Source organism: Aethalodelphis obliquidens, unplaced genomic scaffold (genome assembly GCF_003676395.1).
Source record: "Aethalodelphis obliquidens isolate GAN/ISIS:26980383/991018 unplaced genomic scaffold, ASM367639v1 scaffold1, whole genome shotgun sequence".
NCBI lineage: Eukaryota > Metazoa > Chordata > Mammalia > Artiodactyla > Delphinidae > Aethalodelphis > Aethalodelphis obliquidens.
In genome coordinates this window covers 14,348,792-14,375,105 of record NW_020837945.1, presented here as the reverse complement: position 1 = coordinate 14,375,105, position 26,314 = coordinate 14,348,792, and the positions used below count along the sequence as shown (strand labels likewise).

At 37.0% G+C, this 26,314-nt stretch overlaps 2 protein-coding genes and 2 pseudogenes across 2 annotated transcripts; 3 read left to right on the top strand and 1 right to left on the bottom strand.

The window, feature by feature from the left end:
• Nucleotides 1-3,787: 3,787 nt before the first annotated feature.
• On the top strand, nucleotides 3,788-3,966 carry KRTAP23-1 (keratin associated protein 23-1). The gene is given in 2 exon segments (XM_027109812.1): nucleotides 3,788-3,899; nucleotides 3,902-3,966. Coding segments are annotated over 2 exon segments (177 nt in total).
• Nucleotides 3,967-4,748: 782 nt separating this feature from the next.
• LOC113621585 (keratin-associated protein 13-1-like) lies at nucleotides 4,749-5,249 on the top strand. The gene is given in 1 exon segment (XM_027108617.1): nucleotides 4,749-5,249. A coding segment is annotated over 1 exon segment (477 nt). The 5' UTR covers nucleotides 4,749-4,772.
• Nucleotides 5,250-16,924: 11,675 nt separating this feature from the next.
• On the bottom strand, nucleotides 16,925-17,467 carry LOC113612361 (keratin-associated protein 13-1-like; annotated as a pseudogene).
• A 7,673-nt stretch (nucleotides 17,468-25,140) lies between these two features.
• Nucleotides 25,141-25,701, top strand: LOC113611749 (keratin-associated protein 13-2-like; annotated as a pseudogene).
• The last annotated feature ends 613 nt before the right edge of the window (nucleotides 25,702-26,314 follow it).

Genomic DNA, 26,314 nt, shown 5'->3' with positions numbered 1-26,314 from the left:
ATAACATAATATAAAAAATATAAAATATATAACAAAGAGTTAAATCTCTTAAATTCCCTACTACAAATAAAGTAGCAGAGCATCTGGTAGGCTTTTTGGGGTTCTGGAACAAACATACTCCCCAAGTAGAAGTACCTCTCTGGCCTAATACAAAGCTTCCTTTAGACCAGGAGCAGGAAAAGATTCTGTAGGTCTAGTCTCAGATGCAAGCAACCCTACTGGTTGGGTCAAACAATCTGGCAGACCATATGGTGTTGGTGGCATCTGTGGTATTGAAAAAAATAAAAATACAATAAAACTGCAATGTGAAGTTTACGGCACACCTCAGTGGGAAAATCACAATGCAGGCAAATAAAGTTGTAGAACAAGGTCTTATAATCTGTAGTTGAAAATTAACATATCTTTGGATAATCAGATCCTTGGAAACTACTTGGACCTGGTAGAGGTACAAAACTTGACTGTGGGACAAGTGATCATGCATCTGTAGCTGTCCATCGTGAGCTGCGTTCTGTTGAAACTTCCAAGTCATGAAGTCAGGTGGACTCAGTAGCAATCCATTGTAAGACAGAAATAGCTCATAGAGGAATGAACACTAGCAGAACAAGAAAGCAGGCTCCATGAGCAGAAGCCCAGACCCCCATGTCACCGACCAGCACTGCACCACCACCTCTTTCTCAGATCACATGTGTGGTCACATTTGGTGCCTCAAATGACCAGCTGAAGGAGGAAGGGAAAAGCCCAAGCAAGGCTTGCAGATGGATTGGCTCATTGCATGGATGCCTTTAAACACCATGATGAGAAAAATATGCTTTCTCTATGTGTAGAATCATATGTCTAGCACCTGGTTATCCACTTTGTATAAAAGAGAAAAGTGGTCCCAGTTGATGATACATCTAGATTCCCGGACAGTTGCAATTGACATGAGCAGCTAGTTAAAAACCTGGAAGGGAGAATATATAATATTCAGACAATAAAATCTGGTATAGAGACATATGGATGGATATATGCAAGTTAGTCTAAAGTGTCAAGATCTTTGTATTTCTTCTCAATGCCCACCAGAATGCATCTATCATGGAAGAGGAACTAAAAAATCAAGTTGACAAAATGACTGTCAGTCGAGCTAGCTTGCCTTTGCCAGAAGTCCTCACCATGCTAGCAAGATGAGCATGTGAATAAGTGACCAAAGAGGCTATGAATGGGTCCAACAGCATAAGCTCCCACTTACAAATCTGATATAATTAATGCCACTACAAATGTCCAATCTGTCAGCAATGGAGGCTAATGCTAAACTCCCAGTATGGCACTATTCCTCAAGGAAACCAACTGGTCACTTGGTTACAAGTTAACATGGCCCCCTTGTGCCCTGAAAGGATAAGTGGTTCATCCTCAAACACATAACTACCTATTCAGAGTAAGCCTCTGCTTTTTGTGCTTATCTCAGCAGCAATATTATTCAGGAGCTGATGAAAAACTTGATCCACCAGCATGGAATTCCTCACAAGGCAGCATCTAATCAGGAAATCCACTTCATAGTAGAGACAGCAAGAAATGGGATCCACAAATTATATCAAAAACCACAGGACCCTGAAGCTGTCTGCTTGATAGTGCATTAAATAGCCCCACTGACAGCAAAGCTGAAGTTTGCTTGGAGCATGGAAGCAATGTCCTAAAAGATTGGGTCCCAAATATCCACTTACTGTCATCCCCAATGACCTGTTTAAGAACTTTGTGCTTCCTATTTCTGCAACTGGAATTTCCAAGGGTAGAAGACCTGTTCCCAACGGACATACCAAGGGTCTCATTGAACTACAATTATGACTGCTGGCTGAGCACTTCGAGTTCCTTGTTTCAGGTACCAGCAAGCAAAAAAAAAAAAGAGTTACCATCTAATCCAAGGGTAGATGATCCTGTTTAGTAGAAAATAGTAGGGTTACTGTTACACAGTGAGGGTAAGAGGGAGTATGTGTGGAGCTCAGTCGATCTACTTGGATGGCCCTTGAAAATTCCCACCCAATTGATGTGATTTGTAATATGCAGTAACTATAGCAAGAAAAGGGTATGGTTATCAGTGTTCATACTTCTTAGAAAAGGGCATAGGTAATACCACCAAGAAATCCACTGAGACCAAAAGAAGTGGTAGCTGAGGGTGAAGCAAATTTCTAATGGATTGTGAAGGAGGGAAATAATGAGTACCCATCTCAGCTCCAAGATCAAATGCAGTGACAGAGTGCGTTTCATCCCACCCAGTCACACTTGAACATTTCCCCTCAGGAAGAGGCCAACCAGAGCTACGGAGAATCTCTCTCCTGATAAGTTGACCCTCAAGGTGAAAATGGTGGACTGTGACAGGTACAGATCTGCACTGGAACTCACATCACATCACTTCAAAAAAGGAATAGCTATCCAGATGTGACAAGTGAGGTTAGCTGACAGCCTTTCTCTGTTGGCTTCCTTGGAATCTGCCTCGGATTTCAAGCCAAGGTCAGGTTTTTCTCATGGCAGCCCCTTGTCAATGACTGAACAAGGTGGTAGAATGGCTTTTTTTCTTTCACAAGTGTTACTCTCTTACAAACTTTTTGTTCTTCCATTCCTGTCTCAGTGCCTGCTTCCTGGAGAATCCAACTAGCAAATATTCTATTCTTTCTTGAAACTTAATGTTTCCTTTTAAGATTATTTTCCTTCATCCTAAAGAATTTCTGTGTTTATTTCAGTGCAAGTTTATCTGATATAATTAGCCCGCTGGAAATTAGCACTCAGCTATTATATTATACAACAGAAAAGATAAAATGGAGAACAGGGGTGACAAAGGGAAAATATTTTATATTTTTGAAAGAAATTACAGAAAAGGAACTGACTTTGAAAAATGCACAAAAATCATTCACAGTATGAACAGAGAAAAGCCTGAGTTGTTCTAGGATGCAGAACCCAGGTTCTTTTAAAATTTTTATGAGGTAAATAAAAATATATGAAAATATATAAATTATATTCATTTTTAAAGTGTTTTTTTCTAATGGCATTTAGATCCATAGTCTCAAAGCAAGTAGAAGAGATACCTGAAATCCCTGTCTCTTCATCCCTTTTCCCAGCTCAAACTACCATCATTATCCCCACTCCCTCTTCACATGCCCCAAATCAGTTTCTTCCTGTGGTTCCATCTTAATTCAGTCTTCTGGAGTCACTTTGTCTTTAAATGTTTGCCTGATTCCTTTCTGTTTCTAACCATTTCTCATTATGTGTTATTTTTCTTCCCTCCATTGGATATGAGGAGCACTGTATAATAATATGTGATAGATGGAAAATAAATTTGAAGAATGTGAATCAGTAGTGACAAGTAGAATCAATCATTAGAAGCATCCTTATAAAAAACAAAGTTATGCCACTGATCACTTGACATGGTAGAAAAGTGACAGAAGAAATCCCAGAGCAAAGCAGGAGTAGATATACATGGAGTCATGGCCAGGAAGTAAAAAATGGGCTTTCCTGGCCTTAATAGGATGAAGATAACTGACAAATTGTCCTAGAATTTCTGTACAGGAATGGTCATTGGCTTTGTGTTATAACAAATCATGGCACCAGTAAATAGATTAAGTAGGAAACTAGTCAACTGCAATTACAGAGACGATTAATGAATTACACACATGCAGAAGAGGAGTGAACAATGTGAGAGGATTGCACCAGTACTGTGCCGAACCATTGACAAGAGTATATAATTACCCAGTCCACAAGATGACCTTAGACCTCAGAATATTCTCAGTGTATTTCTGCTGAACTCATATCTCCCGTCAAGATGTCCTACAATTGCTGCTCTGGAAACTTCTCCTCCCACTCCCTTGGGGGCTACCAGTGCTAGCCAGGCTTCTCCCGTGGTTCCTTTTACGCCAGCAACCTGGTCTACAGCACTGACCTCTACTCTCCCAACACCTGCCAGCTGAACTCCTCTCTCTACAGTTAGGAGAACTGCTGTGAGCCCACCAGGTGCCAGACATCCTGTGTGGTGTCTAGTCGCTGCCAGACATCCTGCTACCACCCAAGGACTTCCACACTCTGCTGGAAAACTTACCCTGGGTCTCTGGGATTTAGGTTCAGCAGCTGCAACTTCCTGAGCTCTGGATCTGGAAACTGCTACTCATTAGACTGTGGATCCAATGGCTTTAGACCCAGGGTTCCCTCTGTTAGTAGCTCTCCTCCATTCCATTTGTAACATTGCTGGGCTTTCTCCATTGGATATGAGATATCTGCATTAATATTTAATACTTGGAAATTAATTTTGGAGAAAAAAATGAATAGTCACAAGTAGTTTCAATCTTTAGAAGGCTTTTTAGAAGGCCAAAGCTATGCCTCTAACCAAATAAAAAAGAAAGATGGTACCATTTTGATCTCCACCCTTAGAAGGAATGCATACCCCAGCAAAGCCAGACTCAGATACACATGCAGCGTATACCAGGAAGGAGCGACATTCTTGGCTGTGATGGGATGGTCATTAATATAAAACGGTCATAACATTTGTGACATGACTAGCTTATTGGCTTTGTGTTGTAACCAAAACTATTATAGCACCCATAAATACAATGTGTAGGGAACTATGCAGCTGCAATTACAGAAATGATGATTGAAGTAATACTATGCACATGAGGGAGCAGACATGTAGGAATGGTGACCTTGTAGCTGTAAACACCTATTTCTTAGAGTATATAAATACCACAGAATATTCTCAGTCTAATGCCACAAAATACTGTCAGTCTAATTCAGCTGAACTCACATCCCCTGTCAACATGTCCTACAACTGCTGCTCTGGAAACTTCTCCTCCAGCTCCCTTGGGAGTCATCTGCACTACCCAGACTCCTTCTACTCCAGCAACCTGGTCTATAGCACTGATCTCTACTCTCCCAGCACCTGCCAGCTGGGTTCCTCTCTCTACAGTAGCTGTCAGGAGACCTGCTATGAGCCCACAATGTGCCAGCCATTCAGTGCGGTGTCCAGTCCTTGCCAGACATCCTGCTACTGTCCGAGGACCTCCACTCTCTACCATCCCTGTTAGACAATATATGCTGGGTCTCTGGGTTTTAGGTCCAGCAGAGGCTGCTCCCTGAGCTCTGGATCCAGAAGCTGCTACTCACTGGGCTGTGGATCCAGTGGCTTCAGACCCCTGGGTTATGGAGTCCAGGGCTCTCCTACCTTGGGCTATGGATCCAGATTCTGCCACCCAACCTATTTTGATTTTCGGCCTATCTGTGGATCTGGCTTCTAAAGACCAATTTATTGAATGTCTAGATCTTTTGGTAGAATGACAACTTTTTTTTTTTTTTTGCGGTACGCGGACCTCTCACTGTTGTGGCCTCTCCGGTTGCGGAGCACAGGCTCCGGACGCGCAGGCTCAGCGGCCATGGCTCATGGGCCTAGCCACTCCGCGACATGTGGGATCTTCCCAGACCGGGGCACGAACTCGTGTCCCTTGAATCAGCAGGCGGACTCTCAACCACTGCGCCACCAGGGAAACCTCAAATGACAACTATTTTATTCTTACAAGAAACAACCCTCTTCATGGTCCCCAAAGACTGGCTGTTCACTCACTCTGCAGCCAGCCACCCAACCTAACTTACAGATTTGGTCTTGTAGAATGTAAAACTAAGTAACAAACCTAAACTTTAAATCATATACCTGCATTGGTGATGGAAATCATCCAATTATTAGATATCCTTCAAAATTTAACAGTATCTAATTATCTTAAGTAAATAAACACATTTATTCTGGCATCCATATATGTTATTATTATTAGACAGTACAAATAAACATCTCAAGAGCTATAAAAGCCTTGTTCTTTAAATCATGTGTCCTTATACCTCTCTTCACAGGAGAAGAAAATCACGAAAGTTAATGGATATGTATGGAATGCAGAGAGAAAGAATAAAATTTAGATATAGTTCTAGGTTTGCACATAAAACAAAAATTAAATATAAATCTAACTTGTGTCTGTATATTTTCAGAAAATACTAAATATAAATCTTAAATAACTTCTATTAAGTTCATCCAAAGTTGGTTGGTAAAAGTGACCGACTTTTTGAATCTCCGTAAGTACTTTTCCATGAAAGTCATTTTTTTACAGCATGTAAGAAGGAAGCCAATTATTCTTGTTGTGAAGAATTTTGATTCAGGATGTGTGAGTTTTTATCTCTATGCTTTCCAGTGGCTCAGGCTACATATGGCTGAGAACCACAACCTTTATGTCAGCAAAAAATGGATATCCTTTTCTTTTACTTTTTTATAGTCATGTGCTAATCTTTTTTATAGGACACAGATTTCAGAAAATGGTACATTGCTGTTGGACACATTTTGAAAAGGAGACAAACCTAATAATAAAAGGGCATTATCTTTGTGTTGAGCTAAATAAACGTTCAAAGAGATTTTCAAGTCATTATTTCTTTAGAACTTTAAATAGCACTCAGAGGAACATAACTTTTGTGTGCTACATGTTTGTTTGTTTGTTTGTTTTTTAAACATGAGGCAATGGAAGTTCAAAGGGACTCAAGATCCGGCCAAAGATCCCAGTCTTACAGAGAAATTGATGTTCACAATTTTCCTAAAAGATGGAACCTCCTATTAAAAGCAAAAACAGAAGTAGTATAGGATAGAATCGAAAAAGTTTGGAAAAATAAAATGGAATGGACAAAGCAGAGAGATATAAAGTTACCTGGTATGTTCAGGGAATATATGGGCAATTAATTTACAATGGGCAATTAAGTCATTTGGTAAATAGGTTTAGATAGCATTTCTAATGGCTGCACGTTACTCCATCATTTTGAAGTTTGAATTTTGAATGACATTAATGACATTAATCCTAGGTTTCCTCTCCACCTATTAAATTTAATGGAACCGACTTCCAGTGATAATTCTCACACCAGATTTCTTGTCTATTCTAAATAATTTTGCATATATTGTAAAATAAATATTTTTACCAACCATCCTTATATATAGAAGTGTAACATGATATCATTTACCAAGTATAACTTTTGTCAGCATCAGAGTGGGTAGTTCAAATCACTACTAGAACGCTAGTAAAACTGGATAAAATAATCTGTGCACAAACACTGGAGCATTACCAGGCTAAGAACTGCTAGATCAAAATTAGGAGAGGTTTTAAGTCAAAAGAAATGTTGGTATTTGGGCTGATTTCTTCCTAGAGTTGCCCACTAAATCCAAAAACGTCAATGGGCTCATAGTGTGAATGAACAGAATTAGACTCCCATGGCATTGTAAGGAACTGGGGATATTGGTAAACATTCTAGGATTTTGAAACATTATAGGATTTTAAAACTCCACTAGAATTTTAAGGGTATACAAACAGAATATGTTTCACAGGAACTGAAGTCAACCTTTGAATTACATCCATCTTGATGATATGACAATATTACTAATCTTACCCCAGCTTGGTACTTCCAGAGTAAATTCTGCAAATAGACCTCTAATTACCTATAGTAATTGATTAAAAACTATCAATACTGCAAAAAAAAGCAAGACAAGAACAGAGACAACATAGAGTACAAACAAGTCTACAGGAGATCCAGATAATGAACATATTAGAAATATACACAAAAATAATTGTGGTTATTTTTCTTAAGAAATTAAAGACGAGTTTAAGAATTTTGACAGAGTGCTTGAATATATAAAGATGAAAATGAAAAATGCAAAAACTGTAAAATACAGTAACTAAAATGTACAAAACTCAAATGACTTCAAAGGCAAACTAAAACAGTCTGAAACTGTGGGCCAATATCCCTCCCAGCTGAAATAAAATATAATAATGAGCTCAGATAAGGGAGTGTCAGAATACCTGGTCAAAGTATAGGCAAACTAGAGGTTCAATCAAGCTGATTAAAATCAGATGACATATATACACTAATATGCATAAAATGGATAACTAATAAGAACCTGCTGTATAAAAAATAAATTAAATTAAATTAAAAAATTAAAAAAAATAGAGACGGTGCCTGCCTAACTCAGTTATTAGAAGAACATTACTGATAAGCCCTTGACCCATCTAACATACAGAAAAAAGGACTTACATTCTCTTGAAAACATTAAATCAAAATATTTTCATATATATATTTGTGTGTATATATGTGTATCAATTACATAATTATATAATCATATGTGTACAAAAATATAAATATTTATACTACAAGATACACTGTTCTTTTATATACAATGTCATAATGCAATAAAACATTACAAAAAAATGTCAGAAAGTATGTAAGTGTTACTGCCCCCATCAAAAGAATAACAATCAATAAGAGGAAATTCACATTTAACACACTTATTAGAATTAGTTGGCTAAAATGCTCATGATGGATATGTGAATAATTTAAGAAAAAGATGGATATAACTAATAAATATATAGGGAATTTTAAGAGATATGTACATTTAAAAACAACAACAACAACCTAATGGATATTCTCAAACAGAAAGTTAAAGATTTAAGTTTTTTTAAAAAAGTCAGCCTATATCAGTTCAAAATATCCTTCAAAAATAAAGAAAAAATAAAAATTTTCAGAAAAATTTTATCCTCAAAAATTTTCTGTAAAATAATTAATTTGACCCTGCCTGATTTGATCAACAATTTCCAGAAGTGGGTGCAGTTGAAAAAGTACTATAATCTATCAATAGCACTTCTCATATCAGAAAGAATTGGATCCATATCTAAGGAACACAGACTCACAAACAAAAAAACTTGCAAGTCAATATTTCCATGGTAAAGACCACACATATTTTGGAAATGCCCAGTTTTATAATTATGTTTTTTTCTTAAAAAAAAAAAAAGCTGCCCCTGGAAACCTACACTGTACAGAATAATCAATACAAGACTGGAGCTGGGTTGACCAGGTTCTGAGTTCCTGGGAAGTCTCCTTCAACTGATAACCCTCATCATTCACTTTAATACAAATGTAGAATTAAAGATGAAAATAAACTAGTAAAGAATGAGGCCATGAGCCTCTTTGATTGGTGCAGAGGTTATGAACTAAGATTCTATACCCTTTGAAAACAAATGGATTAACTTTCCACTTTGTCTAAGAGTAGTTCTGCTCCCTGCTCATCCTGTGGTTACTCTTAAGTTTGCCAACAGGGCTATTTTGAGGAAGTGTTTGGAAAAGAGGGAGAATGAGGAAGGCTAAGATATTTACCTTGCCTACTGGAAAAAATGAAAAAAAAATTAATTCTGCTTTGGAATATAGAAAAATAAATATTTTTCCAAATAATTATTTAAATTTTGTGAAGCTATTGGTTACTTCTTTTCTTATACGATGTTTCTTTTAAAAATTAAAATAATTGATTTTCTCAAAATCTAAATTTTGACCTTGTTTTTTTTCTCTGTTTTATATTTGACTTCTATTTCATTGATTTCTGTTCTTTCCTTTCTTATTTCTATCTTAAATTTACTTTTGGTTTAAATTGCTATTTTTTTCTAAGTTCCTCATATAAAGTACTAAAATAATTGATTTCAAGCTTTCTTGAATTGTTATATATACTTTAAAATCTAAAATTTTCCTTCTAAACAGCTGTACCTCTCAAATTTTACTGGGTTATATCATTATGCATTTTAAAATATTTCCAAATTTTCATCCATTTTTTTCTTTGATGTTTGAATTTTTATGAATGGTGTTAATTTACAGCCATATGAGGTTCTTTTTATTTAAAATTTGTAGTTTATTTTTATCTGATATCTACTGATTTCTCACCTTTTAAAAATGTATTGCCAGCAGTAAACTGAACAATAAACCAAATTTAACGTCTAATGTCACCATTTGTGATAGAATTTATTTCAATAGATTTTCTCCTCAAAATGAAATTCACATGAATTAAATGTAATAAACCCCTTAATTCAAAAACAATGTGGTGGTTTGTTATCTGTTTATTTTCTAATTTTGTTCTCTTGTCCATTTGTGGGATTAAAACAAAAGATCAATATTCCCCTGTGAATGGGCTTTGAAATCCTAACTCTGTGCAAGGTCTAAACTAATGTCTTCAGAATTTTAAGTGTCTTAATATGGTAATTTCCTGGAATTTCACTGAAGGCACAACTTTCTCTGACTATAAATCTCCGAAGCAGAGGAGAGCTGAATTCACTCATGAACAATTGACTATGTGTTTGTATCTGCAGAAGGACAGAATTAGGAAAAACAAGGAAATAATTTAGTTCATATGTTCCAGGTCATATAAAAAAAAGTAAATGAAGAATTAGTATACATTTGTAAACTTGAGGAAAAAATGCCTATGATCTTTCATTAACTATCATTGAATTAGCCTCATTTTGGTTGGCAAAAGTATCTGAATTTTTCATTTCAACAACCAGTTTCTAGTCTGATTCATTTCTCTTAAGTGTATGTAAGGAGGTTATATCTAAACCCAGGTGAGATAAAACCAAAACAGATACATGGGCTGCTCTAGAAGCTCTAGAAGGGTCAGGTTCAGAAGGCATTTGTTTCATCTCAATGCCTTCCCAAGTCTCAAACTCAAAGCAGCTGAAAATGAGCTTCTAGAACTGCCCATATGTCCGTTTTGGTTGCCTCTCACCATGAAATTGGATACTGTTTGATTTTTTATGGTTATTTTCTAAGTTTTTATAAATATACATATAATTTCAGGAAATAATAAGTTGCTAAAAATATAACTTGCTGTAAATGAGCCAAACATAAAAATAAAATGCTATCTTTGTGTAGAGTCAAGGAATCTAAAGAAATTTCCTAAGCGTTAGTATTTCATTATACCTTCAAGCAGACCTGCGAGGAATTTGCTCATTATATTTTAAGGTCCTTTTAGCATTTAAGAAGAGAGTGGCTCAAAGAGAACCAGACTTGCCAAAGATGGCATTTCTTTAAGGAAATGAAAATGTCTCACTCTCTTCCTAAGTACATTAAATATGAGTGACACAAGTAACTGTATAGATCCCCAAGCTGAACTTACTTATTGTACAGATGTAGAATTTGAGAACTAGAAGCATTCGTTTCTTGGTCTCTCAGGAAGTTAATGGTAAGGCTAACAACAGAACTCCTAATTCCTATTTCATTTTCTTTTTTTCTTTTGCAGTACGCAGGCCTCTCACTGTTGTGGCCTCCGTGGCATGTGGGATCTTGCCGGACCGGGGCACGAACCCGTGTCCCCTGCATCGGCAGGCGGACTCTCAACCACTGCCCCACCAGGGAAGTCCAGATTGACAAAATCTTTAAGGGGCGATATCAATTCATTTTGTTTTGTTTTGTTTTGCGGTACATGGGCCTCTCACTGTTGTGGCCTCTCCCGTTGTGTAGCACAGGCTCCAGACGCCCGGGCTCAGCGGCCATGGCCAACGGGCCCAGCCGCTCTGCAGCATGTGGGATCCTTCCGGACCGGGGCATGAACCCGTGCCCCCCGCATCGGCAGGCGGACTCTCAATCACTGCGCCACCAGGCAAGCCCTCCTATTTCATTTTAATGTAATTTCAGTTGTGCCACGCGATCTCATCTTCTCTCCCCTTCAGTCATTTCTCTCTCTTCTTCTCCTCCTCCTCATCATCACCATCATCATCACTATTAGAATGCTTGGGAAATATTCATGGTTTTTAGACTATTACTGGGAAATCTAAAGGGATCAAAATAATGAGAGAAAATATAGAAATTTTGTTTGGCATCCCTGACAGAAATTGAAATAGTAATATCGGGTTGCTCCCCTATGAACATAATCATATTTTGTTTATAACTTCCATAAGTTTTGAAAATGTGATAATCCAAGTTATCCCCATATGCAAATGCCCACTTTGGTTAAGTCAGAGCAGCCTCTGATGATTAAAAATTACCTGCATATTTCAGATGTGAAAGTGGTTCTCTGGCCTCTGGAAGTACTCTAGTTAAAAAGCAAACTTAGTTTTAAAGAAGAATCAGGGATAGTTTCAGTAATATTTATACAGCCATAAAGTGAAGTACTCATACACAACTAGTAATTATAATGTTGGAAAGAATAAATTTGTAATATCACAACTGGTGCTGAAGTTAAATATAATAAAGTCTCATTTAAATATATAAGTATCAAAGTATAAAAACTTTTATCATTATTTCTCAAGAAACTGTCCCAATCCCATACAACAATCTAGAAACAGCCAACCCCTACCTCTGAAACTGAGCAGGGCCCTGTGCAGTTCCTGGGCACAAAAGCCTTTCTGTGTCCCCTTTCCTGAGTTCCAAAGGGCAGGTTCAAACCGTTGCTAATCAGGAAAGGGAGGGGATGCAGAGATAAGGGAAGAGCAGTCAAGAAACACCGAGTACAGACTTGGGGCAGAGTCCTGGTTCCCCCTCAAGGGAAACACATAACAATATATTTGAGCTCTTCTGCAGAACTAAAACCACCACCAAATGGAAGATGTTAACTACTTGATGAAGCATTCTTCATTCCAGAGAAGGTCACAGTTCAACCCTCATCACTTGACACCAGATGATCTCTGGATTGAGGGAATGTGGGCCCTGCATGCACCACGGTCCCTATTAGTAACCCTGCCCCTTGATTATAAAACTCCTTACAGCCACTCCCCTCCCCCCCAGTTCTTGGGACACACAGTTTTGAGGGCACTAGCCTGCTGTGTCCCCCTTTGCCTGGCAAAGCAATAAAACTATTCTTTTCTACTTCACCCAAAACTCTGTCTCTGAGATTTAATTTGGTGTTGGGATACAGAGGCCGGATTCAAAGCTTTTTTTTTTTTCTAACATCCTTATTGGAGTATAATTGCTTTACCACGGTGTGTTAGTTTCTGCTTTATAACAAAGTGAGTCAGCTATACATATACATATATCCCCATAACTCTTCCCTCTTGCATCTCCCTCCCATCCTCCCTATCCCACCCCTCTAAGTGGTCACAAAGCATGGAGCTGATCTCCCTGTGGTATGCAGCTGCTTCCCACTAGCCATCCATTTTACATTTTGATTCAATATATTCTGAACAACAATGCCAGCAGGCATTTTAATAGAAATTGAAAACCTGATTCTAAAATTTATATGAGAGCAGGCAAAATAATATTTAAAAAGAGAATTAAATGTGGAAGTCTTTTATTATTTCATTTCAGGACTTAATATACAGATATATTAAGAAATTATGGTACAGCAAAATGTATAGGTGATTATTCGGGGGAACAGAATAGAATTCTGAAATAGATGCACAAGTATACTGTCGATTTCTTTTTACAAAGATGCCAAATCAATTCAAATGCAGAAAAATGTATTTTCAACACATGGTATTAAAATCACTGGATACAGTTAAAGAATTAAAAAAAAAAAAAAGGGAAAAATGTGTTGTGCAACAATCTTATACCTCTGCTTAAAACCATTCAACAGTTCTTGTTGCTTTTAGAAGAAAATGCAATGCTGAATTAGCACTAAAGACATGGAGAAAAATGGCCCCAAAATTTTTCTGGTCTAATTTCAAGTCATTCCTTCCTTTCCCCTCAATGACCAGACAAAATGGCTTTTAGTTTTAGAATGCACATATCAAGACTTTGGTCCTAAAAACACTTCTGCAAGCCCCACCTATCTATGCCCTACTTATTCCTTAGACCTGTTTCAAATGCAGTTCCTCTGGGAATCTTTTCTTGACTTCTAAGACAAGATGAGGTGCCCTTGATGTATGTTATTGTAGCATCAAGGACTCATTCACAGCTCATTATTTTATATTTGCTTTCTCTGTTAGACTTTCAGTCCTGTTAGAACAAAGAGCACACATTTTCTTACTTTATTTTTCATTATGGAGTAATACACAAAACAATTTTATTTTAAAAGATATATTCAACAATATATTCCCATAGCAGAGATTTTGGCTCATGGTAGAGGTTTAATGAAAACATTGTGAAAATAGTAATACTGGCAAAATGTTTGACAATGTGTTCTGAGGTGTGACTAATTAAGAAAACAAAAACAAAAACATGGGTACAGGGAGTTGGGAAGGATAAAGTTGTTCTCTGTAATTACTAATGAGATAAACATTGATAAACAGAAATTGTTATATCAAGTGCCTAGAAATGATTCATGAGAGAATTTCCTGGGAAACTGGGTATATTTATTCTTGGAAATCAGAACTGGAAGCAAGTTGATAGACAGATAATCAGCAGCTTCTGGGAATTTAGTTGTGTGGACAGCAGCTTGGGACTCAAACCCCTGGGTTCACAGTCCATGGTGTTAGCCATCTGTGGAAGCATGCACCAGGAGGAATTTGGAAGCTAGAAGCCAGATAAGTGCCAGCTGGTGTCCTCTTAGTTGTGCAGAGTGGGATTAAGTTAATGAAATCTGGATGACCACTATATTATTCACTATACTATAATTAATTGATGAAATAGAGAAAGAATAAAATCTTTACTCTGGGAAATTTATAATGTGCCAGAGACTTGGAACAGAGGAAGATGCAGTTTTCTGAGTGGTAAAGGCAAGACATCAGTTCAGGAGTTGTGTTTCTTGTTGTAAAACTAATACAGTTTTCTTATTCTGACTATCTACCTGAAGTGGGATATTATATTTAATTTCAGACATAATTGTAGTATTATAAATTCATTGTCTCCACCATTGAATTTTAGTGTTTATTTGTGATCACTTCATTATACTGCTAGTTACACTTAATAAATCTTTGAGCTGTTTTTATAAATTTGCTTGTTTACTAGTTTTGATAGGAAGAATAATGGCCCCTTAACGTTATTTATATACCTTTTGAATATGTTATGTTATGTGACAAAGGTAATGAAAGTAGCAGATGTAATTAAAGTTGCTAACCAGTTGATGTTAAAACAGAGATTGCCAGGTGGACCCAACATGATTATAAGCATCCTTAAAAATGGAAGAGAGAGGCAGAAGAGTAGGTCAGAGTCATACACTGTAAGGATTTAACCCACCATTGATGGCTTTGAAGATGGAGGAAGTGGGACATTGGCTAAGGAATTCGGATGGCCTCTAGAAAACAAATAAAAGGTAAGTAAATAGGTTTTCCCCTAGATCCTCTGGAAAGAAATGTAGTCCTTCCAGCACCATGATATTAGTCCAGTGAGACTGCCTGAATTTTGTCCTACAGAATTATAATAAATTGTTGTTTAAGCTATTATGTGTATATGTATATGTACATATATATATATGTATGGCTTATTTGATATAATTTGTTATAGCAATAATTTAAAAACTAAGATATTAGTATATTCCTAAAGTCAGAAAACTTTCCACTCCTGCATCTCAAATTGAGAGACATTAATAGATGAGGCATCAGCTTGGCCAACAGCTTCAGTTGTTCCCCATGAGTGTTCTGCAGTTGCTTATGTTTTGAAGTTTAAAATTTGATTATTTCTTTGGTTGGAGATTATGCACATGAGATGACCTTGAATCATTAAGATTCATAAGCAGGACACTTTACAGAGGATTTACTGTTTATCATTTAAATTTTTATAATGCAGTGGCTGATGAATTTTTTTCCAATTATTTTTCATTATTCTTTTATTTTTTTCCTTCTAACTATACAGTCACCATAACTAGTTCCTAAACATGGGGGAGGAGAAGGAAGAGGAATAAGAAGGTGAGGCAGAGAAGGAGCATATGAGGGAAGAGAAAAGAGAGAATGGTACAGTTGGATGGAATAAAGTCATTCTACTTCGTCACTCTACTATAACTTGCTGTGTAATCTTGTAAAATTCTATTTAACTCCTTTATGTTTTATATTTTATCACGTTGGTCGTAAAGGAAGAAGTAAAGAGAACGTGATGAGAAGACTGAGAAATACTTATAAGACTAGATTTTGCTAAGCCTCTCATACCCTGCAACCCATTTTCTAATTTCAGGGATGTTTGAGAATCTTATAAAATAAAGATAAGAAAAAAATTGAACATTACTTGTTTTATATGGATATTAAGTTTCCAGTTATTATTATATTATGTCAGTATGTTACTTTGTGTAACACTTGGATGTCAGAAGAATGGCATAAAATAAAGAATATCCAATTTTATTTCAATATACAATTGAAACATTCATTTCTGATAATATTAAAGCTTTCTTGTTTGCAGTTAGATTCAGTTTCTATGTTGGCTAAGAACCCAGGTGCAACCTCACACCTGCTGAGCCTAGTTCCTTCCCATCTAAGTTTGTTGCCTGCCTTCTTATACAAATGGTGATAATTAGAGCAGACTGAAAATAGTAACTGGGGTACAGGGATTTAGTCAATTAAAAAAATGAGAAAATTTCCACCACTGTGATTATCTAAAGCTCAGAGGTGCTCCTAGTCTAAAAATGTACACCCACACACTAGTCTTCCATTTTAATACCCTTTATGCCCATGCCTCATCATAGAAGTCTAAATTTTCTTCCTACACTCTTAAAACCATTCTCATATATAATACCTTTAGAGATGCATGGTCCGTGTTTATTGTGTGAATAAAGGTATTCAAATCACTTGGATTTTCTTTTAGAGAAAGTCTGTACCAAGAAACTGTGGGCATCCGGGGAAAACTCTTGCTTAAAAAAAAGAAAAATATCTAAGCCTAATCAAAATTAGTGCATAGTCCCCCAAATCTGACCTTACCAAAGCCCATTAAAAGAAGCAATGACAATACAAATCTTAGCTGACACATTACTAGTAAATAACAATATTCACAGCATATTTGGATAGCAGAATAAAGAATTTATTAAAATCAAATTATTTGATTTTATCTATCTTTGGGAGAAGTACAAAACCATAAATTCTATCAACAATTCAATTTGAATTTCTCATTAATTTTGTAGGTTGACAGAGTTAATCTATCACCCAGTGTTCGAGGGCTGGAGAGGTAAAGAGTTGCCGGTTATCGGGGAACATTAGAATACTTTTCAATGGAGGAAATTAAGATAATAGATAATCACAGTACAGAATCTAAATTTCTTAATGGATTTGACTCTTCTACAAATTAATCAGTAGAAGCCAGATCTACAGATTGGCCAGTAACAAGATGAACGGAAACTCCGTGACTGGGTGCCAGAATCTGGATCCACAGCCCAGAGAAGGGAAGCCACAGACTCCATAACCCAGGGGTCTGAAGCCATGGGATCCAAAGCCCATTGAGTAGCAGCTTCTGTATCCAGAGCTCAGGGAGAGGCAACTGCTGGACTTAAAGCCCAGACACCCAGCGTAAGTTGTCCAGCAGGAACTGCAGAGCCTGGAGGTCCTGGGGCGGTAGCAGGATGTCTGGCAGGGAAAGGACATCACACAAGATGTCTGGAACCTGATGGGCTCATAGCAGATCTCCTGACAGCTTCGTAATAGAGAGGAGCCCAGCAGGCAGGTGCTAGGAGAGCAGAGGTCAGTGCTGTAGACCAGGTTGCTAGGCTGGAAGGAGCCTGGGCAGCGCAGATAGCCTCCAAGGGAGCAGGAGGGAAGTTTCCAGGGCAGCCGTTGTAGGACATGCTGACAGGAGGTATGAGCTCAGTTGAGTTACAGGGAGAAGATTCTGAGTTTGAATTTAACCTTCTGGACAGGTGTGTATATATATACTCTCAGCAGTAGGTGTGGTAACCTACAGGGTCATTTTTTACATATTTGTGCTCCCTCGTTTACATGTGTGTAACTCAGTAATCTTCTCTGTAATTGCAGTTGGAATCATTTTCTCCATATTGTATTTATGGGTGCTATAATTTTGGTGTTATAGCCCAGGCCAATGAACTACACTATGTCAGAAATGCTATGACTGTTTCACACTAATGCTTATCCCATCATAGTCAGGAAATGGTGAGATAAGCATCATTTTCCTTTTCCTCTTGTCATAATACTTGTGTGCTTTATGTCTGGCAATGATGAGAAAACACTTTTCTCAAATGGTGGTTAAATAAGATAAAATTATATCTCTTCTTTGCCAATGGATCAAAGGTGCAACTTTGGCTTGAATGAGGAATCTACTAAATACTGACCTTACTTGTCCCTATGTTTTCTCATTCTCCAAAATTATTACACATCTATTACATTCTATTACACATGTGTCTCAGATACAATGGAGAGGAAAAAATATCAGCCAGGACAAATTGAATATCACTGATGGCTACAACCAGAGAGAAACTTGGACAATTATTTGGAGACATAGTGACAGTGAGAGACAGAACCAAGACAGAGTCACAAATCCAGGCCAGTTTGGACCCTTATGAAGAGAATCAAAGAGCTAAGAAATATTGAGATGAGGGAAGGAAAAATTGAGTTTTAGATTCAGTGTATCTGATATGAGACCTGTAGTCTTAACAGATTCTCATCTGTATGTGTAGCAGCCCTGAGAATTTACTTCTCAGATCTTCATCTGCAGGAGGCTTGATTGACCAAGGCTCCCCCCCGCCATGCTATGGTCTGAAATCTAGCACTTCATTGGCATGGAAGCCTTCCTATTCATGTGACTGCTGCCGGGCAATGACTGAGCATAGCAGAGACACATGGAATCCTCTGATGGCCAACAACTGAGGATTCTCCAATGGCCTTGAGGAACTATCTTTAATCTGTGGCTACCTGGGGCATGTCCTTCCCTCTCTTCTTCACTCTGGTCAGACTCGTATGGAAGTCTGACATCTCCTAGCCTTCTTCACTCCCTCTCCCAGCTCTTTTCTCCCACAGACATTTCCCAATACAATCCTTGTACCTTTAATTCCATCTTGGTGTCTGCTTCATGAATGACCTGTACTAACACAGTAAGTTATGGAGTGACTTTTGCCAGCCCAACTATGTCTCTTCCAGGCCTTACGGATTTGTTGCCAAGAATCTATCTGGTGTTACTGATTCTCCATTTCCTTATTTTTTTTAACAGTAAATTCTGCCCTTTTGTTAGTTCACTCTTTTGCTTAATCTGGGATTAATGTACTTTCCAATTTTCACTCCTTAGTGTGGATATGGATTCAGTGATTTTCAGCCATTCTTCTAAAATATATGCATTTAAGGCTATAACTTTCCTACTAAGCATAGTTTAATTTTGATATTTTATATTTTATTGTGTTTTCTTCTTTGAGGATGGATTGTTTATAAGCATAATGCTTAATTTCCAAATATATGAGGATTTACTAGTTAATTCTGTTGTTCTAGTTGCTATTTCTTCTTAGCTTATACCACTATGATAAGCATATGATCTATTTTGGTAAATGCTTTGTGGGCATTTGAACATAACTGATATTCTGAAGTTTTGACCACAATGTTTTATGCATGTTACTTAGGCCATATTTGCTAATCATGTCATTAATATTTTCTATGCCCTTATTGTTTGTTTGTCTGTCATCTGTTTCAGAAGTGAAAGAAGAGTATTAAATTTCTAATTGTGATTGTGGATTTGTATATTTCTCTTTGTAGATTGTCATTTTTTTTTTTGGTGTGACAGCGTGAGCCATCTTTTTCTTTGTATTTATTGTGTTTGAAATTTGTGATGGTTCCTTAATCTGTGTGTCAAAGAATTCCCAGATGCATTTATCTGTCTTGCATGTTAAATATTCTAAATGCTTACTTTAAATGTAAGGAAGACAGTCATTAAACTTTGTCTTAAAGAAGCAAAGGCAAGATAAGATTTAAAATACAAAGGGTAGATTCTGGTGAGGGAAAAATGCAGGTAATCTGAGTATGTTGAATCTTGTTTACACATTTTTGGAATTAAACTAATTGGTTGGTGGGTAGTAAAGCATTCTGACTGAACATTCTGTCTTGTACATGCCAACCCAGGTTAACAAATAAAATTATTTCAGTTATTTAATAATCAAAGAAAACTGTTTGGAAGTTCAGCTTTGGCGCATTTGTTGCAGGCTGTCTCTGGGTAACGTTTGCTAAAGCCCATCATCTTTCAGCCATCTCAACCTTAGGCCAGCTCTTCTTATTTTCCTCATTACTATTTCATATGTGAGATGATGTCTTTCATCAATTTTGATAAATTGTCAACTATAGTCTCTTCAAGTATTTTTTCTGTCCCATTCTTATTTCCTTTTTTCCCTGAGATTCTAATTATAAGCAAAATACACTATTAAACTATGTTATATATGCCCCTTACAGTCTTTTCTCTATTTTCAATCTTTTTGTCTTTTTATGCTTTACTTTGGGAATTTCCTTCTATTCCATCTTCTAATTCACTAATTGTCTATTCAGCAATGTTTAATCCCCTGATAAAACATATAAATTAGGTTTTCCAAATCAGTTATTATTTTGTAAATTTCTAAAAATTTCAATTAGTTTCTGTTGTTTAGTTTTCAGTTTTCTGTCAAAATCTTCAATCTTATCTTTAATTCTTTAAACATAAATATTCCTTGATAATAGTATTTTCCTATTTCTTATTGTTAAATTCTTTACATAGGTATTTTAATGTCTGATTTTGACAGGTCCATTATATGGATTGTGTATTTCAGATTCTATTTTCTGCTGTTCTGTTTTGTTCCAGTCTTATTTTCTCATATTCCTGCTATATTTTTAGAGTAATAGATATTTCATATATATTTTAAGAACCTGGGTGACTTTACCTCCCTCCAGAAAGATTTGCTTATATTTTTGGAAGGCTGCTAGGATAAAGATGTCAGAATTCTAGATTATTTTAATCCAAAGAGGGATTGAGAGAATTCAAACCTGGGCTTCAGTTCTTATAGGAAGCTGTCTATTAGCAACTCAGTTTTACTTCTATGAACTTGTTCTCCATGGTCTGGGATATTTTCCATGGTCCCAACTCTTTGGTAAGTCCAAAATTCTAATTTTATTTCTCTAGCCCTGTTAGTTTATGAAAATTCTCTCAGCTTCTTAGTCACTACTTCCAAAATCAACATATAATTTGAAGGGAATAGCAAACTCCAGATATAGGCTCGTTTCTTTTGATTTCAGTTCTGACCCATATAGTATCCCTGTGACTCTGGAACATTTTGATATGTCTCTGAAGTTTTCAAACACAGATTTTTTTTTTTAATTTCTCCAGCTTTTCTATTCTCATTGAAAGGAATTGTTCAATGTTTTAAACAATGTTAGCTTGCAAATTTTATGTAATTTTGAAAGGTTTATTTATGTTTAGAATACATAAGAGCATTTCAAATAAGGGAGTAGCTACAGTGAAGGTGACCATTTAAAAGTCTGTTACAGCAGTTTAAGTAGTAATAGATGACACCAGAAGTCATGGAATTTAAAGCTGCTGTTGTGAGTATCAACCTTTCTTTCTAACCCTGTCTCCCACCCCCGTACCACTTCCCATGCCTTACACTGTTACAACATGGCCTACACTCACCACGTGCCTTCATACCTTTCTGATTTTCTCATCCCGTTTTAACCTTCCAGACCTTATCTTGTTCTGTTCCATATTTATTGCATCTTTGCTTTTCTAAGTGACACCCCACTCCCAACGGAAGCTGTCCACACCCTGCCTATGTCTCCTGGGTACATCTGTATATTCTGAAGGCTGATTCTTCAGCGCATCTGTAAAGCTCTGTCTAAGGACCTTTTCACTTCCCAGGGCATGCTGAGCCCCTGCACAGGGAATCCTCCACTAGAACTGAGCTCCAAATGTCTACAGTGGTGCCTGGCTTAGTAATGCACACTGTACTGCTTTCCTTCCATTCCCTGTCAATCTTCCCACCCACTGCAGGTGTTTACTGTGATCACCTCCCAAGTAAAAAACTTGCCCTTGAAACCATGTTCTCAAGCTTTGTTTCCAGATAATTTATAGAAAAATACTTGGATGTCTCATTAATACATTTACTGAAAAATCTTTGATGTTTCTCCACCTTGTAAAATTGTAATTATAACACAAGGAACTATACTCAATATTTTATAACTTATAAGAGAAAAAATCTGAAAAGGAATATATATATAATATGTACATTATAAGTGAATCTGTGCTGTACACCTGAAACTAATGCAGTATTCTAAATCAACCATAATTTAATAAAAATAAATAAATTGTAATTTTAAAGTCCTAGGGAAAAATACCAAGAATATATTACAAAGGGAAATGTGCTTTAGTATTGCATGTGACACATTTAAGAAAGGCAGCCATGATATCTTTGTTCAATGAATATATTTTTAAGAACACAGAATCCAAAAGACTTCTAATCTATGTTGGATAATAATAAAGAACATATTTTGTGGCTAATAGGTAATAATAGATAGTGATTAAAGGGGATCTTTATATAAGAAGTATTGGCTTTTGTTTATTGTTTCAAACCTAGATGATTAATAAAAGAAAGATCCCCAGCAGGTTAGTGACAAGTTGACTGGTAATTTGGAGAAGAGTAGTAGCTGGGTGCCGACCATTGTAACTTTTAACTATGGATGAGATTCTGCTGGAAACACATCTCACATATCAAAACAACTTTGTTCATAACATAAGGGTTTAGACTCTGCAATTAAAAAATCAGAAGTCACAGGATCACAGCTCAAAGTGTTAAATTTTACGTGAAATATATATCTCATTTTTTGTTATAAATAACTCAGTTTAAAAAAAAAGAACAAAAATAATGGTGGAGGTTTATGGTACATAGAACAAACAATATAATCTCTGGGCTTAATTTCGTCCATGATTAGGGAGTTTACAAATTCTTCTTGAATTTATATTAATTTAAGGTAGATGAAAATTTAGCAATTTAGAGCAAAGGGAAGAGAAGAATACCTCTTCTCAGGGAATAGTCCTTGAACAAGGAAACTGGAGTAACTGAAGACAAATTCACTTAATTTCCCAGTTTTGCCAGATAAATTTATGCTCCCCTTTTAACTCAGGCATTTTATATTCAAACATTTAAAAAATTTTGTCCAGCTTTATTGAAGTATAAATGACAGATAACAGTTGATATATATAGTGTACAATGTGGCATTTTGCTATAGGTATATATTGTGAAATGATCACTGAAATCAAACTAACATATCCATCACTTCATGTGGTTACAATTTGTGTGTGTACGTGTGGTGAGAACACTTAAGATCATCTCTCTTAGGAAATATCAAGTATACAAAATAGTATTAGTGTTATCATTAACTATAGTTACCAGGCTGTACATCAGATCTGCAGAATGTGTTCATCCTGCATAATTAACATCTTGTACCCTTTGGCCAATATCAGAATACTTTTAGAGTTATGTTTGAAAACAGAAAAAATGGGGAAGGAATAGTGTCCACAGTATTGTATCAATTAGACATTTTACCTACTTGCTGAGGCACAAAGCAAGAAGAAATGAATTCTGGTCTTGAAGAACAGAAAATAAAGGACTCACCAAGTAACTATTTGAATTGGTTGTATTTACTTCTTTCCTCGGTCCTCTTCCTTCTATAAGGTCTACATTATGTTACTTTTAAAGTTGCCATAGTTTTTTTTTGTTTGTTTTTTGGTTTTTTTTGCGGTATGCGGGCCTCTCACTGTTGTGGCCTCTCCCGTCGCGGAGCACAGGCTCCGGACGCGCAGGCTCAGCGGCCATGGCTCACGGGCCCAGCCGCTCCGCGGCATGTGGGATCTTCCCGGACCGGGGCACGAACCCGTGTCCCCTGCATCGGCAGGTGGACTCTCAACCACTGCGCCACCAGGGAAGCCCAGTTGCCATAGATTTTATTGATAAAATTCAATATTTTTAACATTATTATTTTTTGTAAGTTTATAACAGTTTTATTAGAAAATAAAATAAGAAAATATTGCCATCAACCATAACACTATATTTCCTCGAGTCTGGAATATAATTTAACTGGTTTTATTCTAACATTAAATATTTTGTGAATGAACTAGAAAGTATCTGTTTATACTCTCAGAATATGAAAAATCTAGCAAATTTTGTTTTTAAGCTTATAATCTGTAGTTAAGTAGAGGCTATATATATATACACATATATGTATATATATATATATATACACACATATATATATATATATATATATATATATATATATGAAAAAACAGAAGAGAAAATCTAAGTTAAGCACAGAAAAAGGAGGAAAGAAAAATGCTACTGTGGGGACAGAAAGAGAGAAGAGAGAGAGATTCATACGTTCTGCAGAGGAAAAGAGAACTGGAAAGAAAAAAAAAAACCTTCAAACTGAGCTTCCCTGGTGGCGCAGTGGTTGAGAGTCCGCCTGCCGATGCAGGGGACACGGGTTCACGCCACGATCTGGGAGGATCATGCTGCGGAGTGGCTGGGCCCGTGAGCCATAACCTCTGAGCCTGCGCGTCCGGAGCCTGTACTCCGCAACGGAATAGGCCACAACAGTGAGAGGCCCGCGTATCGCAAAAAAAAAAAAAAAACACCTTCAAACTGCAGCTCTGCAAAGGAACAACATATGAAAATTCATAAAATATACTAATTTTGAAAATTTTAATTAAAAAGACATTAGGAAACAGATAGTAATTTTAGTGCAATAGAAAAAACAAAATCCTGAGCCTTCTCTGTTTCACTTTCATTTGTTTCCTCCCCTCATCAGACTATTCCTTCCTGGCTGAATAGAGATGGGCCCAGATTGATCTTCCTTGGTACTATTTCAACTGGGCCGTTTTTTGTTTTTGTTTTTGTTTTTTTTGTCATCTTATCTTTACATACACAGCAAAGTGTCTTTCAGTTTCTAGCCATTTCTCTCTCAGTCTCTGTTTTATTTATTTTTGGTCTCTCTTCATCAGATTAAAGACACAATGTAACTGTGATACTTGGTGTATTAGTTTTCTATTGCTGCCATAACAGATTACCACCAAGTGATTTTGGAGAATGGGAATGAATGTTGACACGGCGGATCATTCCAGGAAGGATTCTATCCAGCTAGAAACTGTGCCTCTGATCCATTGTACCAGAAGAAAATTGATTTTGTCTCACTCCCCACTCTTAGGAGGAAAGCATCTACCAGCAAAACCAGATGTGGATACACAGGAATCAGATTAGCATAAACCAGAGGAAAAGCTTTCCTAGTCTTGTTGCTTTCCTGGCCATGATGGGATGTGCATTAATGTAAAAGAGTCAGCATTTCTGACACAGCAGTAGTCCATTGGCTTTGGCTATAACAACAAAATACAGCACCCATAAAAACAAATGCGGAAAACTATTCGAATGCAACTGCAATTACAGAGAAGACTATTGAATTACACATATGAAAAAGAGGAAATCTAATGTAGGGCCCATGATCCCATAGGTGTCACACCTATTGCTGAAAGTATATAAATGCCATAGTGCAGGAGTGACATTCAAACTTAGAATCTTCTCACAGTAACTCAGCTGAACTCACATCTCCTGTCAACATGTCCCATAATTGCCTCTCTGGAAATTTCTCCTTCCACTCCCTTGGAGGTCACTTGTGCTACCCAGTCTCCTTCCACCCCAGCAACCTGGTCTACAGCACTGACCTCTGCTCTCCCAGCACCTGACAGCTGGGCTCCTCTTTCTACAGTCAGGAGACCTGTTATGAGCCCATCAGGTGCCAGATGTCCCTTGTGGTGTCCAGTCCCTGCCAGACATCCTGCTACTGCCCCAGGCCCTCCAGTCTCTGCAGTCCTTGTTGGACAACTTATGCTGGGTGTCTGGGCTTTAGGTCCAGCAGCTGAAGTTCCCTGAGCTCTGGACCCAGAAGCTGCTACTCACTGGGCTATGGATTCCATGGCCTCAAACCCCGGGGTCATGGAGTCTGTGGCTTCCCTTCCCTGGGCTGTGGATCCAGATTCTTCCGTCCAACCAACTTTGCCTCCAGTAGCTGCCGATCATCGTGTTACAGAACAACACGTGGATTTGCTTTCTATCGTTCAACTTGTTGAGGGTCGAGATCCTTTCGAGTATTGAGATCAAAGTCTCTACTCAGTACAGCCATCATTTTCATTCTCACCATTTACCACTGTTCTTTTATTCTAAAATCATCAGTTTCTTGCATCATCAACTTTTGAGAGACTCTGAATTTAATGAATAACCCAGTATGAAGTCCTAATATCTGTACTATTGATAGAAAATATGCTATTGGATTTTCTTGGAAGAGCAGTTGAAAATGAAAACCTTAATCTGATAAATTTATATTGTCATCTAGCACCGAAATATATTGTTCGGCTTATTATTATTTGCCTATAGTTTATTTAGGATTTGGGAATTTAAAATAAAGACCAATATGACTCTGAAACTGGGTTTGGGAACACACATTTTGATAGATTTGAGCAAATTTCTTTTGTCAGTGCATATGTTCCCTACTGGGAGTATTTATTTCCTGGAGGTCCATATTTTGTATGTCTCAATATCAGTGACACTTGCCTGAGAATGGAGGCATGGATTTCTGCTGATAAAGGAAAACAGAGAAATTGGCACAAAACTAGAAATGCAGGCAACAAGAATACAATATAACTTATAAGATAAGGTTAAACATAGACCAAAAGCATACCTGAA